Genomic DNA, 16237 nt, shown 5'->3' on the forward strand with positions numbered 1-16237 from the left:
GGATGTGGAACGGCAGCTGCTGCTTTATTTCTTCCCTGGTGAGGAATACTGGTTGGTTTTTCTACTTCATAATTTTAGAGTTCAAATAAACACCAGTAAGTTGATATTGGAAATTTCTAACAAGAAAGCTTTAATTTTCCTCCACTGTCTGTAGAGAAACGTGTGCATTCATGCTGGTGCTGTTTATGCAGGGGAGATCAAGCCATGGCTGGTTTGCTCTTAACACAAACACTTGGCCACAGAGCCTTCTTTGCCAGTCTGTGCCCACCCCATGCACTTCAGTGCACTGCCCTAAATAAGAGGTTTTATTTCTCCCCTCATCCTGAAGTCCACAGGGATACCTTGTAGGTTTCTCTTTTTAGAGTTATTTTCCTTTTTTTCTACTTGTTTTTGTGTGGAAAATCCCAGTAAAGGTAATGGTAAATGTCCTGCCATTCGCATGACCATGGAAAATAAGTATGCTAAGGCCTAACTTACACAGTAGCCTTGCACAATGTCTGATGTCTGAGAGAACAGTTTGTGTTTAGGCTGATAACCTGACTGTTTTAATATCTTCTCTTTTTAGCATATAAGGTGTGTGGTTCATAAGTGCTTTCTGTTTTTTTACTGGTATGATCTAATTTCTACAAGCTAATTTTGGACTGCTCTACACTATGTTACAAGTAACAAAAGCCTGTTAGTTTGGAGCTCTGCTGGGAAGCAGGAAAGGAACAGCTCTTCTATTGCTAAATGAAAATGCAGAAACGCAAGCAGGGAAAATATGCAATAATTTGTTAGACCTTGAGGACTTCACTTGGCTCCTGAGAATTTGTAGATAATGGCTCAGTGGGGAAGAAATACTGTTCTTAATGCTGAAATACTCTGGTTTCTGTGTTTAGTACTAAGGTAAGGTGGTGGCATGTACAGATTGTGTGCCCACGTGATTGCCTTGTCACCTCCTGTGACAAACAGGGCCCTTTTAATGTAGCAAGTAATTTGGATCAGTAGGGATGGGGAGAATAGGGACTCCAAGAAACAAAGCGAGTGCTGCAGAAAAATCTGAATCTGAAATTTAAGACAAAACTACTTGTGTCATACTTTCAGAGCATAAAGAACTGACATTGGAGCTGTTTATGTGTTCATTACATGATGGGAAACCATGAAGTATTCATCATCATATCAGCTCCAAAACACTCATGAAATTCCTTCTGTTACAATCAGCTGGAGTGTTCCCCTTTTTATGCACCTTTCCCCTTTCTTTGTTGCTGCAAATGTGATTTGAAACAAACCTGGGTTTTCTATGTTGTGAACTGCCGTGAGCCCCCGAGGCAGGCAGGGACAGAGTGGCAGAGGCTGGTAGGAGGAGGTGGTGCCTGAGCAGTTGGGATTTGAGGAGGATGCCATTGCCTGCCAAAGGCAACTCTCCTGGAGCACTTGACAGCAGTTCTGAGACCACCCATGGCTCCCAGGCTAGCTCTGTAAGTATTCCACCCAGGAACAAGGATGCCATGGAGCTGCTCTGGCTCCGTGTCAGAGCATTTTAGCTTCGGAAGATTAAGGCCCTTGTTCTTTGCTCTCCCCACCCTGCACAGTGAGGGAGAGCAGAGCCCTCGAATGGGCTGCTTGGTCTCAGGCTGAGCTGCCCCAATGGCTCCTGTGTTATTTTCTGTGATTTGGGATGGCCTGCCCGAGGGAAGGCATTCCAGGAGCATCTTCATGGCCTCTGGGAAGGGCTCACCAACAGCTGCTCGTGTGTGCAGTGGCCTGGCAGGGTCCTGATGGCTCTGCTTTGCTGCCTATGGGGTTTTAGGCACAAGTTTGGGAGGGTGGAGCTGCCTTTGGGAGGAGGTGTGCTCCTGGAGCCAGAGCAAGTGAGGCTCTGCTGGGCTTTGCACTCTCTCTGCACGGTTGCTTTAGCAAACTTTTTTCTCTTTTTTTTTCTTTTTTTTTCTCTTTTTCTTTCTCTTTTATTTCTCTTTTTTTTTCTCTTTTTTTCTCTTTTTTTTTCTCTTTTTTTCTCTTTTTTTTTTTTTTTATCTTTTTTTTCTTTTTTTCTCTTTTCTTTTTTCTCTTTTCTTTTTTCTCTCTTTTTTTCTCTTTTTTCTCTTTTTTCTCTTTTTTCTCTTTTTTTCTCTATTTTTTCTCTTTTTTCTCTTTTTTTCTCTATTTTTTCTCTTTTTTTCTCTTTTTTTCTCTTTTTTTCTCTTTTTTCTCTTTTTTTCTCTTTTTTTTCTCTTTTTTTCTCTTTTTTTCTCTTTTTTCTCTTTTTTTTCTCTTTTTTTCTCTTTTTTCCTCTTTTTTTCCTCTTTTTTTTCCTCTTTTTTTTCCTCTTTTTTTTCCTCTTTTTTTTCCTCTTTTTTTTCCTCTTTTTTTTCCTCTTTTTTTTCCTCTTTTTTTTCCTCTTTTTTTTCCTCTTTTTTTTCCTTTTTTTTTCCTCTTTTTTTTCCTCTTTTTTTTCCCTCTTTTTTTTTCCTCTTTTTTTTCCTCTTTTTTTTTCCTCTTTTTTTTTCCTCTTTTTTTTTCCTCTTTTTTTTTCCTCTTTTTTTTTCCTCTTTTTTTTTCCTCTTTTTTTTTCCTCTTTTCTTTTTCTTTTTTTTTTTTTACCTGACTGAACAAGTTTTTTGTTACAACAGTGACATTTCTGAGTTGTTTTGTGCTTTGAAGAGTTTTAAGGATTCCTGCTGACTCTTTTCCTGAGGGAAGCCATGCCCTACCACAGAGTCCTTCACCTGGTCCTGCTAATGCTGTGCAGCATCCTGGTCCCTGCTGTGCTGGCAGGTAAGGAGCTTTATTTGTATTTAAAGCCCAAAAGCTTGGGATATCCTTTACTACACTGTCCCTCTCTCTTCTCCCTTCCCTGAAAACATCACTAAATATGTATTGAATTATAATTGATTAAGGGAAACTAGCTTTGTTTGCTGCTGGTGAGCAGGAATGTATTTTCAGTGGAAAAATCCTTTAACTTTTCCTAAGCAGAATGGCAGTAGTACCTATGTGAGCATTGGTGGGTGGGGGTCAGTGGATGCATCAATCAACAGGAGATGGAAAACCTCTCAGCAGCTGATGGGACAGGCTGTCCCTCAGCTTTTAATGGCAGGAAGAAATTAGAGTTATGGAAAGAAACATTTTTCTTTGGCTAAAGCCTCTGTGTCAATTCCTGGTTCCTTCTGTGCTCTTGATTACAGCAGAGCACAGCAGCTGCTTTAGGCAGAGCTAAGGAAGTGTGTGAAAACCTCAGCCCAAAGCCAAGGTGTGCATCTTTCCAGAGTTGCTCTGGATCTGGGGCACCAGGGCAGTGCAGGGAAGGTGCCTGGCTCTGCACTCAGTGAAGTGATGGGCAGAAGAATGGGAGAGATGCCTGTTGTGTAAGGCACCGTTTTTCTGGGGATTCTTATGAATTTCAATTTTATCTGCTACTGCCTTCAGCAGAGCTGTGCTGGCTGCAGGGAGCTGTGGGCACAGGCAGCTTCAAAAGCTGCCGTTCTGAGGTGGGTTTTACAGCTGGGGAAAAACTGATTTCCATACCCACTGCACTGATGGGCTCCGAGTGTACAAGTGGAAACTCTACCGAGGAATTGCTTCCCCCAAAGCCTTTCCTGCAGTGGAGGCGAGACTGAAGAGATGGTTGGGACCAAGATTACAAGCACAGCCTTTATTTTCCCAAATTCCTGTCCTGCCTTCCAAGACCAGGAGTAACATTGTTTTGCAGTTCTCTCCCAGTTTCTTCTGAGCATCTTGCCTCTTCTCAGGGAGATCCTGGCCAGCTGTCTAGGAGATCAAATTATGGAATTATTTTTAAAGGAGCTTTCATATGGGTAGGGGACTTCACTGCAGTGCCTGGCTGGAACATCTGTGGGTGGAGGAATAGAATTAGTGCAGCTGGTATCTTCTTCTGGGACACCTTTGTGCTGCGAAATCTTTAACTAAGACATGAGCACTAAAAAATAGATATTTTCCTTCTTAAACTGTGAGCTTTTTTTTTTATACAGTGTAACATTAATCACTTTAGCACAGTTTCAGTTTGTGTCTCGCTCTTGCTCTCAGCAGCACTGGCCATGCTCTTTCCCCATACCAGGTAAGGTCTTTTCTTAATCATTAGCAGTATTTCACTCTGCAGGAAGTGATTGATTTCAAGTGAGAATTCAATCTGCTTCCTCTCCAAGCTGGGATCTCTTCTGTGCTGTTTTAAATTTCCGATATTTGGTGCATTTGCTCTGCCCCCCCCGCTCCTTGCCAGCTTTTTGATGTGCTTGCTCTGGCATTACAGCTGTGGTTTGTGCCTGGTGCTGCCATCCTGTGCCACTTCTCCCAAATTTCCTTGATCCAGTTACTGGATGAGTTGTCACGCAGTGAGGCTTGAAGGGCTTTGTACCGGGGAGTGTGACATCCAGATCTTGGGGTGTAGGAGGGATTCTGTGCTTTCTCTGCAGTGTTTGAGACTGAAGGCCTCTAACAGGTTGTTCCCTGCTCCCTCAGAGAGGACAGGAGGGAACCAGCCTGGACAGTAAGCCATCCCAGGAGCAGAATGAGTCTCTGCTGCATTAGACATGGAGAGTTCCTTCCCCCAGTACAGGTGCTTTGAGTAACAGTGGAAATTTTTCTCTTCTACTCCATTAGGAAAGGAAATTTCAGGCCTGGTGCAGACAAAGAGGGGAAGGGCACACAGACAGCCCTCTGGTCTCAGCACATACACACACAGCTCTGCCTTTCTGTAAACAAGTTTACTTAGCATCCATCAGAACCGCAGTTCTGCAGTTGCTGCACGCAGGAGCTTCTGGCCTTGCCCGCCACAGGCTGCCCTTTGTGCTGCTGCTGAAGGCCTTCTTTCAGCCCTGCCCTGGCCCTGTGCCTGCCATGGCCACCTGGGGCTGGACAGCCCCTTGCTGGCCTCAGAGTTCACCAGCCCCTGCCCTTTCGTCTCAGCACCTCTGACTCTCCCCGGCAGAGCCCTCCAGAGCAAGCAGGAGCGGCTCTGCCTGGGAGAGGTCTGCAGCTGGTGCTGGTCATGCAGACCCCATGCCCAGGATGAGTCTCCTCTCTCTTTTGGTTGCTTGCCCAGCTGGTCTGAGTTCCTGGACAGCATGGTCAGGGCTCTGCAAACTGTTGAAAGTGTGAACTTCTCCTATTTACTGAGCTCTTTCCAAGGTCACATTTGTCAAAGGTGGGGAAGCAACCAAGCATATCATTAACCCTTTTTGTCCCCATCAGCTGGATGCAACAGGAACCGGCCAGCTTAAGGATCTGTGGCAAATTTAAGCCTTCTCTTCTTCTTTCTCCAAACCCAACTGGCATGTAGGTGTAGAGCACAGGAGGATAAAGAGCTGATTTTTATTTTTTTCCCTATCAGCAAACCTAGTTTCAACTCCTATAATGGATTCAGAGCTCCAAAGGAAGTAAGTAACTAAGGAAGTTAGTACAAAGCCTTTGCAAGGTGCTGGCTTCTGAATTGTGTATATTTGGTATTTGAACTCACATGTGGGCTCATGAGCTTGTTTTGAGGTAATGTGGAAATCTCTTTTACTGCAGTAGCACATCAGAATGAGTCTGGGGGAAAAAGCAACAGAGCACACACACTAAAGGAGAAGACACAGGAAAACACCTTGACCAGGGACATCTTTCTGTAGCAGCTTGTGTGTGTTTGTTTTCAACTGCAGGGGAATAGGAGATTTTTAGGAAGTTTTTTAAAGCTTAAGTATTAGAACGTGGATAGTGGTAAATAGGTTTTGTTTGGCAAATTTCAGGAAAAGATGTCATTGTTCCAGCAGATCTGTCCAGACTTAAACCAGGACTTTGTAAGCCATTACTCAACCTTGCTCTGCTCCAGTACTCCTTATGAATTTCTAATGCTGGTATTGACTCCTGAATAAGGAGCTAGGTTGGAGGCGGAGAGTGAGGATGATGAGGTGCTGCAGTCAGCTTGTGTGAAGACTACTGGCCAGTGGCAAGTAACCTCCAGGGGCAATGATGTGACATGGCCATACCTGCCTCCCATAAGGTCTTACAGGTGGCCTGTGGGGAGGGTCTGGTTGTCTTCCCCCAGGGCTGTCACTTGTAGTGACTCTTCCAGTCACTAAGTACCTGGGGTACTGGCTACCATGTCACTGTGGTGGCAGCTCACCCCACCTTCTTCTTTCTGAGCATGGAAATAGCAGTTTTGTAAAGTTGCCTTTGCCATCATCCCCAGTAGGTCTTTCTACAGCCCATGTGTCTGGAGTTTCACTGGCCCCTGCATCACTTGGAAAGCTCATCATGTATTTCCTTATGATAACTGATATTTTCTTCCCGTTTCCTCACCTCAGTTATAACTAACCTGTGCTAGGGAGAGGGAGAAGACAGTGCAGCAAAGAGATTTCCCTAAAATAAGACAATTTGTAGTGTTAACATGTGGGAAGGAAGAACTACCATCATCCACCTGGCCTTCTGCAAAACATTCTAATAATTTTAGTCCATTTTGTCCAGTTCCATCTCCAGTAAAACTCCAATAAGATTATTGCATGTTGTTCTCCTTGGTGTTCTCCAACTTTGTTTCTCATGAAAAGGCTTTTACTGCTAGTCTGAAAGCAACAGTTGCCCTCAGCTTGTGCTTCAGTGCTGAGACAGAGCTAATGCTGGGGAAGAGCTCATTTGTGCCAGAGCTTGGAGGCTTCCCTCTCTCCGGAACAGCTTGCACTGAGGTACAGAGCCTTGGCAGTGGTGGGTCACTCGTGTGCCTCAGCAGCCTGGCAGCCCCTCCATGTGCCCCTGGCTGCCCCTGCCAAGTCCCTCCAGGGCAAGCAAACCATGTGAGTGCACCATGGGAGTTTTCTAGAGGTAGAACTGGTCCTGAGACTGATGGCAGCACAGCTAATGCATGGCTTTCTCCCAGATGTTAAACATCTGGTCTTGTGATGGATGATGTGTTTCTTGCTAGTTCTTTATTTCTACGAAGTTCTTGGGTGAACAGGAAAGCCATGCACTACCTTACCTTCAGTAATAAGTTTCCAGCTCTTGGTTGCACTCCCTCCCTGGAGATGGCAGCATGTTTGGGTGTTTTTACACGTTGAGAATTCTGTTTCTTGCCCCATGGCCATGGAGCTTCCGTTCAACCTGCCCTTGGGAAAGGCTGCTGCTCGGTCCAGAGCTGTCACTGAGGCATTTGTTGAGGTTCACAGGCCATGTCCTCCTTGTCACAGTCAGAATGATGGCGATGGTGTGGGCAGGAAGACCTGGCCACTCTGGTGCTGCTCTCTCTGTAAATCATGTTTAGATCCTGATATCCTGCTCATGCATAGAGAAACTCAGCCTGTGAGGAGCAGGACTTGTGGTGGTCACAAAAAACATCAGTAGCAGAGCAGAGAACTGAACCTCCTGAACTGGGTCCCCTGCCTGTACTTAAAATCTCCAGATTCTATCTAACAGGTGGCTGGAAAAGGCCTTTGTGTCTCACTTTGAGACATGAGACTTTATTAATAGTGTGCATGTGCTGGGGTTTGGTACCTGACCCAAACCCTGTCCTTCCCATCACTAGCTTTTACCAAGGGACTGAAATGGGATTGTGGCATTTGATGTGGGTCCATTAGAGATCTGACACTCATTGGGACTGTCAGGGAAGCAGGTGGGAAACCTCTGCTTGTTAAAGAAACCTGCTGGATGGGTGTTTGGGTTTCTCAGCTGGCAGAGTGGAGGCATGTGAGGACATGAGCTGTTAGGTTAGGAGGGAAAATCAAAGGAGAAACGTGGAGAGAACAGTGCTGGTTATGAGCAGATGATCTCCCAGGCTGCAGCAATGGGTGCTGGAGGAACCTGCATCTCGTTTTGTGTTCCCCCACCTGTGTGCCTGCGGCAGGACCCTTGGCACCTGCAGCAGCAGCATTGAGGGGCAGGAGCTGAGAAGGGGACCAGCATCAAGCCCTGGCTCCTGGGGAGGCTCAGCTGCAGGTACTTCATGCGATGTGTATGCAGGAATCTGCTGCTGCCTCTGAGCTCACAAGTGTTCCTGAGGCACCAGACCTGACTGAAAGGGGTTGTGTTTCCCTGGGCTGAAGTGCTGGTAGGGTAAAACCACAAGAACTCAGGACAGCAAATGCATGTTAAGCACATTCTGCCCTTTCTGTGTGGGCAAACTGAAAGTGTGTGTCGGTCTGATGAGGGGAATTAACAAAATACATGTCCAGCAGCCATCCAAGTTTTTAAAAATCATGGAGATCATAAACAAATTAGACTGTTTCTTCTGTATTTGGCTATCAAAAATAAGCTCTGTGCCCTGCTTAAAGAGAGCTGCCAGAAATTTTTTCAGGAGTTAGAAGCACTGAGAACAAGAGAGACTTTCTGGCACCTCTGGGTCTGGTGGCACCTGTGGTTGGAAGACAGTGCTCCCTCCTCATCCCTTTGAGAGCGGGGATTGGGAAGGCCCAGCCCAGGTCATACAATCTCCTTTGGATGGTGCCTGCATCTGTTACAGATCATCTGAACTAACACCAGTCCCTGGTCACACACAAGGCAAATGCACAGCTCTGGAGAAAAAAACAAACGTTCTTGGGAAAGGAAGCAAGACTTTCTTCCCAGCACTGTGTTGCTGTGCCAGATGGGTTCAGTGGCAGTGTTGGTTCTGGTCCTGGGGGTGTTGACAGAGTCAGGAAGGTCACAGCTGGAGTGTGGCTCTTCTGTATGGAGTTTGTCCCTTAAAAAAGCAGCCTGGAGCTGGGGCTTCCAAAGCATTCTGTATGTTTGGTCTGTTCATAAACCAACAGCTTTCCCATGCCACTGTTGCCAGCTAAATAGCTCAGCTCTGCTTGGTTCTCTCCTGCATTAACTACATGAATTCTGTATTTCCTCCTGTTCCACTCTCTCGCAGTGAAACCATAGGATTTAAAGTAGAGAGGTCCACTGGAAATGGCACTTTTTGGAAGAGCTATGGGATGGGATATGAGTCTTCAGCTCTGCTGGTTGGTTTTGCAGCACAGGAGGGGAAGGGCCCTGCAAAGACCTGGGTGTTTGTGGGGAGCTCTTGTGGAACACAAATCTGTGTGCTTGTACAGGGGAGCCGAGATGCCACCTCTGGTGCACAGACCATGGATGTACCAAGTGCGTGAGGACAGTGTGTTCTCTGCTACACCTAGCTTTGACTGGGTTCCTGCCTGGGTCTAACTTGCACGGGCTGAACGCTGGGGACTTAAACTTGTCTCTGTCAATGCTCATTGGGCTAGGATTAAACCTGGCAGCTGTCTCGCTGGATACCTTGTAGCTTTTCCACCTGTAGAAAGAGCTTTCCAAACTAGTCTAGAACTTTGCTGTGTTCCCAAGATTGTGGTCAGCCTGGAATCGCTCTGGGGATGGTGGGAGCTACTCTTCTATGCAAGCCCTGCAATAAGTTCTCAGTAGGTTTGTACCAGCAGGAAAGGTGAGTGTGTTGGCCCTCCTGTTCCAGGGGGGGATCTGAAGGGAGAACAAAGTGTGGTGCAGCCCATTAATCAGGACTCTTTGCTCTCCTCCCACAGTGCCTTCTGTCTGCAGGAGACAAGGAGGGCTCCAGGCGATTAAAGCTGGGGCTGGCACTGCCAAGACGTGCTGTTGCCATCTCTCTTCCTGGGCTACAGAGAGCCTGGGACAAGTCTTAAGTGCCTCTGGTACACCAAGGTTCACACACCAGAGTTGGGGTGCCTGGGGCACCTCTGTGCCTTGCCCCAGGGAACCCGTGTGCTTTCTCCAGCTTTTGACTCCCTATTTCCCAGTCCTGATAACCATTGTGTCAGTTCAGGTGGGCCCTGGCAGTGAATGTTGTTCGTTTTTCTCCCTCCTGCTTTTTTCCTCATCCCAGTGCAACATTCCCAGTGGTTTCAGCAGGGAGCTGTGGAATGTCTCCTGCTCCTGCCAGAGCCCACCTGAACAAGGCTGGGCATTGACAGGGAGTGCTCAGTGAGCCACACACAGGGAGGGCTCTCTGGCTTGGTCTCTGACCCACGGCAGGAAGGAATAACAGGAGACGAGTGGTAATGTTAAACAGAACCCAGCCGGGCTTTCATCTCCCCGGTATGGCGGGGGTGCAGCAGGGGGGAGTCGAGGCTCTGGGGTCCTGTCTGGGGGAGCCATGTCCTGTGCTGTGACAGCACCTCCAGCATCCTGCACTGCATGGGCTGGTGGTGCAGGACAAAAGGGCCCTGAGATGCTGTGAATTTGGCCAGCACAGGTGGCCTGGTGGCCTCTGCCTCTTGGCAGTGTGGCAGCCCTTCCCAGCCCAGTCCCAAGGGCATCCATGAGCAAACCAGCTGTGGATGTTCATGTGGGGCCCGTTTGTGCATGAGCAGAGGTTGCAGGGTGTCAGGGCATTCTGTGTTGTCTCGTGTGTGCTATGTATATGCTAGGTTGCCACAGAAGCATTGCCTTTGGCTGCTCTGGGTATGGCTGCTCAGCAGAGATGTCCCTCAGAGGACGCCTCTGCAATACCGGGATTCTCAGTGTGCAGGTCACCCTTGATGCACCTCAGAGGCACCTGGCAGGCACCTGGGGACCTGTGGTTATCACTAGTAGCCTGACCGGGCCCCCCATGCCTGTGGGGTGCTTGTCTTCCAGCAGAGTACCCGCAGGACCCGGTTCCCACCCTCTGGAACGAGCCACCCGAGCTGCCCTCCGGAGCCGGTCCCTTCGACGCTGCCACCAACCCCGCCCGGCTGTCGGACGCCACTGCCTTCCCCCCGTACACCTCGGAGCTGGAGCCCGAGGACACCACCCAGCTGCACCGGCTGGACGCCGGGGACGGTGAGTGGCTGCGAGAGGGACTGCCCGCGGCTGGCTCCCGCGGCAGCCTGGGATGGCCTCACGGTGGATTTGCTCCCTGTGGGCCTGTCTTCTCCCAGGAGAGGTTAAAGCCACACTGCTGGGGAGGGTTTTATTTGCCTGCTTGTGGAAACTTCCCTGCTGAAAAGCCTCTGCTGCAGAGCTCTTGCCAGCCCCAAGATGGCTCCAAGACATTTCTTCCTGCCCCATGACCTGTCATGGCAGGCACCTGCCCTGAAAACTGCCCTGAGTGCAGGTAGGGCTCTCCAGGACAGAGCATGCTGGGAGCTCCCTGGACAGGGAGCATGAGTGCCTTTCATGGCTCGGGGCTCCTGACTGATAGCAAGCACCAGCTGAAATGTGGTTCTGCCACAAGCAAAGCAACTCTCCTGGTGTGTTAGCAGGAAAGCTGCACACCACCAACCCACTTTGTGGCAGCTGTCCTTGTCACTGGGAGCTGGCTGAGATGGTGGTGGCTGGCTACAGCCCCCTGCCCAAAGGTGCACAGGACCACACCTGGGTTGTGTGAGGACATGGGACATGGCCACTGCAGGGAGCTCCATGATAGGAGTGTGGCCTGATGCCTGGGGACATGCTGGATGTGGGGTGATCCTTGGAGCCCTTGCCATCTGGGCTCCATGGCCTTTGCTGACCTCATGTCTTTTTCTCTGTTCCTGCAGGCTCGCTGGGGCCTGGAGCTATTGGTGCCATTGTCATCGCCTCCCTCCTGGGTACGTCTGTGCTTGTGGCCTTGGTCATCATCACACTGAGAAAGTTCTCAGCCTCCTGAACTCAATAAAAGATTTTTCTGTTAACACAACTGGGCTGTCTCCAACCATAAACTGCTCCTGAACTGTCTGCCTGGGACCCTGGGGGGAGTAGTGCCCTGGATAACAGGAAAAGCACTGCAGGCCCTGTGCTGGGCAGCCAGGCTGCATCAAGTGCTCACTGCCCTTGGTTTGTGTGTGTGTGTGTGTTTATCTCCTGGGTGATACAGACATGGCAGGGCCTGTCAACCCTGTGCAGGAGGAGCCTGTGCCAGTGTGTGGCTTTGAGCTGGGAGCTCAAAAGGGCCCTTCTGGGTCTAGTCTAGGTGATGGTAACAGTGTTGGGCATCTCCCTGCACAACTTTCCTAGGGAAGGGTTGTTCATGTGCAACCCCATTTTCACCCACTGCATTTGGGCCAGTTGCACAAGAGGGTACTGGGGAAGAGATAAGTGATCAGTCCAGGGGAGGAAGGAGACACACAAGTGTTTTGGCGCTGGCTTGCTCAGCTACATTTTATCACACAGAAAAACGAGACAACAAGAAGTTCCCCTCAGTTCACTGAGGCAGCCTGGCAAGGGCTATGGGGCTTCAGCCCGTACTTGTGGGCCCCAGGCCTGGCCCTGTACAACACTGGAGACCACTGAGATGGAGGCGTGCAGGGCTGGGTCTGAGGAAATAACACTGGATGCCATTCAGTGGTTGAAAATGGCACAGCCTGTGCCTGGGGTCTGGAGTCCTATGGAATTGCAATGGAGCAGGAGGGGCTGGAGCAATCCCAGGGCGTGGTGGGGAGTGATGGAACAGGGCACAGCAGCACTGAGCCGTTCTCCCTGGAGCAGTGCACTGAGGAACTGGCATCCTAGCGCTGGGGAACTGGTGAAACATCTGATGGGAGCATTTCTGTGCTGCGAGAAACATGCCTGGCAGGCACATGGGGCTGCAGGTCCTGTGCTGGACTGGGCTGGCTGCTGAGCTGCAAAGCTGGATGATGTGAGATGTGGTGATTTCTCAGGTAATTTTAAGAAATTCCTAGAGCTGGAGCTCCTCTGGGGTTTGCACTAGTGAATTTGTGGCTGTTGCAAAGTTTGGATCCTGAGCTGGAAGTTTGGTTGTCTCAGAAAGCACACTGTGGAGTGCTGCCGGAGGGACCTGGCTTGGGGTGTCCTCATTAAATCTGCCCAATGCACCAGATTGGAGGCTGCAAGTCCTTCCTGGCCCAGCTCTGGGGCTGGGCAGTGACTGGGAATTACTGGCTAGTGTGAAATTCCCACAGGTGGGCAAGGCAGCACAGCCCTGCTGGCTGTTGTCACATGCTTAATATGGTGGCACTGATCTGTGCCTGAGTGAAGAATGCCTTCTGTCCCCTTTCAGTGCTGTGGCTCCCACCACTTTGGTCCTGGGTGCTGGCTCTGGGCTGACTGTCGCACTGCTGTGGTTTCAGTAGGGACAGCCCTGGAATTCATCTCAGCTGTTTTGGGCCTCACACTGCACACCCCATGTGTCCAAAGAGCAGTTCTGCAGCCTCCCTTCCAAGCATCCTGCTTTCTCCCCATGTTCCTGCTGGCATGGCTGTGCTACTCTGTCCATGCCCATGGCTACTGCGTGGCTCCATCAGCAGCTGCTCTCTGTCCCCTTTCTGAGCACAACTGTGGCACGGCCAGAGCATACATCAGCACAGTCTACAATGCCTGGAAGACAATCCTTTGCTGTGTTACAGAAAGGTGCTAAATAATTGATTTTCCTAATGGATGCTGGGCCCAGCTTGAGGGCTGAGAGGCCCTCAGCCACGTGTGGGACTGTTGAACAAGGGGTGGCTGCCGTGGGTCTGTTCCCCAGGCTGCTCTCAGTGCTGTGCCCGGGGCTTCATGCGTTGATGAGCTGGCTCTGTTGGCCGCAGGACTTGCATATTTACATGGAGGTGAGCCTGTACAGGGAGGCTGATGGGGGTGGGTTACAAGCATGCAGGCAGCGGTTGTTGGGCCTCCCAGAGCACGCAGGACAGCAGCTCCCAGGTAAGGTCACTCACCTGCTGTGTGGCACCTGGGGCTGCTGGTGCTCCTGTGGCTTGTGTGGTGTGTGAGACGGCCCTGGCACAGCCACCCCTGCTCTGGCCTTGGCAGCAGGGAGTAGCAAAGACCACAAGAGCACAATCAACCAGGAAAGACCATGATGCAGGGGTTCTGCAGTGGCCCTACAGAAGGAGGTGGGCTGTGGAAGAGGGTTCTGGTCCTGGGCCCAGATGTGCTTCGAGGTTGTCAGGCAGAGACATGGGTCAGGGCTGGCAAGGCTGGGCTGCTGCTGGAGAAGAGCTGGGTGTGGAGCACTGGAGAGCATTTGACTGGAAGCAGATTGAGGTCTCCCTGTAGGAATGAGCCCAGCGGCTTCACAGCAGGACTAGGGTGGTGGAGGTCCTGGGGCTTATCCCAGCCTGTTGCCAATGAGCTCTTGAGAGACAGTTGAGTCTACTGCTTGACCTGTGAGGTGCTGGGTTCAGAGCACTCCAGACTTGGAAGGTAGCAATGAGCTTTTAGTGCTTAAACTGGGTGATATTAATTGCTCAGTGATGTTTGTGGCCATTGCCTTTCCCAAGCAGCCAGCACATGTGGCTCATTTGGCCAGCACCCAGTGGCCTCTGGGCAGTGTCTGTTGAGCTCATGCTCTTTGGGGCTGTACAGAACACTTGGAAAAGGGGTTATTTTACAGTTTAAAGCGCTGATCTCCAGGAAAGGACCAGTGCTGCCAGGGGGCCCAGGAACGACAGTCTGTTTGTTCATGGGTGTGTGTGCCTTGTCTGTACCAGGTCCCCCACAGTGTCCCACAGCTGCCACCTCCTCCCAGTAGGCAGCCTCTGTCTTCTGCCTCTCTGAGGCACTCCAGAAGCTTGGGGATGCTGGTGGTCACTGGCGATTTCTGCTGCCCAGTTTCCTTCTCTGACTGTCATCTGACTTGTGCACCCGGAAACACTCCTTCAGGTTCTGGGCTCGGATTTTGGGGTTCAGGATCTCCTCCCCCATAGAACTGGGGAACCAGCCCCTCTCCTGGTCGTGAAGACGTTCCCCAAATATCCAGCCTGAGCACAGACAGAGACAGGCATAAGTGGGGAAGGACTGGCCCTTGCTCCTGCACTGGGATAGTTGTGCTGGAAAGAGCCATTTGAGCTGGCAGAGCTTTCTGGAAGCTACTCAGAGGCCTGTGCTGGAGCAGACCCAGGCTGAACATCAGGTCTGCTCACCTGAGCAGCATTGTGTGAGGACAACTGGCTCAAGGGATGTCAGCAGACACAGCAGGCACTGCTGCCACCAAGTGCCCTCTGCTGCCCCTATCTGGGGTGGCTGTGCTAGCTTAACCATGGCCCACAGCTGGTGCTGGGAGGCTGTGCCAATGTTGCCACAACTTAAGGAATTAGGAGAAGGCAATAACTTTCTTCTCTGGCTGTGATGCTGATGCCAGAGCCTCTCCCTGGCTGGAGGGAGAGACTCACAGCTGCCTGCCTGCAGCAAAGCCCATCCTTCCACAGGGACTCCCAGCCCATCCCCATCCCATCCCCATACCATCATCTGTCTTGTCCAGGATGTTGAGGACATCAGCCAGTTCTAAGGAGAGCTCATCAGGCTGCTGGGCCACGTACGGGTGGACACACTGGATCTGTGGGCAGTCTGCCAAGGAACAGGGTGAGAGTGAGAGGTGGATTGGGATGGACCCCCTTGAAGAACAGCACAGCTTGGGTGGCTGTAGCCCCATGAGCTCTGCACATGGTCCCTCTGATCTGTTAAGGGCCTCTGGGGAAGCCAGGGAGTGCCCCAACCACAGGTACCAAGGAAGCAACTCTTGGGAAGGGAGCCCAATGTCACCACCACAGAGCCAGCCATGAGCAGCCAGCCATGAGCAGCCTGGATGGGAGGGAGAGTGCTGGTGTAGCCTAGCCCAGGTTTGAGGGGTTGAGGTCAGGGCCAGGCCCAGATGTCAACCAAGCTCTGGGCTTGATAGTGGAAAAGGAGAGGAGCCCAGGGAGAGGGTTTAGCTTTGGCATAGGTCCCAGATATGTGGCTGCACTGAGATCAGGCAGAATAGGGTGCCCTGTGGTAGGGGTGAAAAGCTCCCATGCTGTGTCTCTTACCAACAAGTCTGGATGTAAATGAAACAAATTTGGTTCTCCGGTTTGGGGCTAGTGAAATCATCCAGCGCTTCATTTCACTCCTGGATAAGGGAGACAAACCAAGGCTGTGAGCATGAAAGGGTTGTAGGGGCCCTAGTTCTTCTGCCCAGCCAGTTCTGGACTTCATATTCCTCCTTCCAGACTTTTCCTGCCTGCCCCTCCAGGGTCCTGGGTTCAGTGGTGATGCTGAGCCCCAGTGTTGCACACCCCAGTCAGGATGTCACACGTGACAGAGTGCTCTGGGCCCTGCTGCACAGCCCTGGCTGTCCCCCACAGGCAGCACAGTCCCTCTGCTAGCCTTGCTGCTGAGAGCCAGCAGCAAGATGGGGGGCCTGGTATTTTCTGAGAAGTAACAAGCAAAGGCAGCTCCTGGCTGGGCTGGTCAACAGGAGCAGTTTTTCCGTGAGATACGCAGTTACAGGAACCATTTATTCCCGCAACTGCTGTGTAGGAAGCAGTTTAAAGGGAAGAACTGATTACTTCCCTTGCAGAAGAGCACTGCAGCACACCAAGGGTACCACTTACTTGGCAACAAGACCCATGTGAACAGCACACTGCAAAACCTGGACTTGCAGCTGGGA

The 16237-nt window shown here is 50.5% G+C and overlaps 2 protein-coding genes across 14 annotated transcripts in view; one reads left to right on the top strand and one right to left on the bottom strand.

Annotated features, from left to right (window-relative positions):
* The first annotated feature begins 23 nt into the window (after window positions 1-23).
* On the top strand, window positions 24-11939 carry SNORC (secondary ossification center associated regulator of chondrocyte maturation). 3 transcript variants are annotated; one of them, XM_088060895.1, is made up of 4 exons: window positions 24-1457; window positions 2597-2757; window positions 10531-10713; window positions 11412-11939. In XM_088060895.1, the coding sequence occupies exons 2-4, from the start codon at window positions 2685-2687 to the stop codon at window positions 11519-11521; spliced, it is 366 nt and encodes a 121-aa protein (XP_087917021.1). In that variant the 5' UTR covers window positions 24-1457; window positions 2597-2684; the 3' UTR covers window positions 11522-11939. The 3 variants fall into 3 exon arrangements, with proteins under 3 accessions (XP_087917021.1, XP_005529617.1, XP_087917020.1); XM_005529560.3 differs by having other exon boundaries at window positions 2644-2757; window positions 10528-10713; window positions 11412-11935; XM_088060894.1 differs by having other exon boundaries at window positions 10528-10713; window positions 11412-11934.
* A 46-nt stretch (window positions 11940-11985) lies between these two features.
* Window positions 11986-16237, bottom strand: part of NGEF (neuronal guanine nucleotide exchange factor) — a 48123-nt gene continuing 43871 nt past the window's right edge. For all 11 annotated transcript variants that reach the window (XM_005529561.3, XM_014258347.2, XM_014258345.2 and 8 more), the window contains 3 exons: window positions 15618-15697; window positions 15052-15156; window positions 11986-14570 (listed from right to left, as the gene is read on the bottom strand). In XM_005529561.3, the coding sequence (XP_005529618.2) occupies window positions 14398-14570; window positions 15052-15156; window positions 15618-15697 (358 nt within the window). In that variant the 3' untranslated portion in view covers window positions 11986-14397. The remainder of the gene's footprint in view (window positions 14571-15051; window positions 15157-15617; window positions 15698-16237) is intronic.

The sequence above is a fragment of the Pseudopodoces humilis genome, chromosome 11, assembly GCF_049639895.1.
Source record: "Pseudopodoces humilis isolate 2021_Gansu_Grassland_sample_001 chromosome 11, ASM4963989v1, whole genome shotgun sequence".
Classification (NCBI taxonomy): domain Eukaryota; kingdom Metazoa; phylum Chordata; class Aves; order Passeriformes; family Paridae; genus Pseudopodoces; species Pseudopodoces humilis.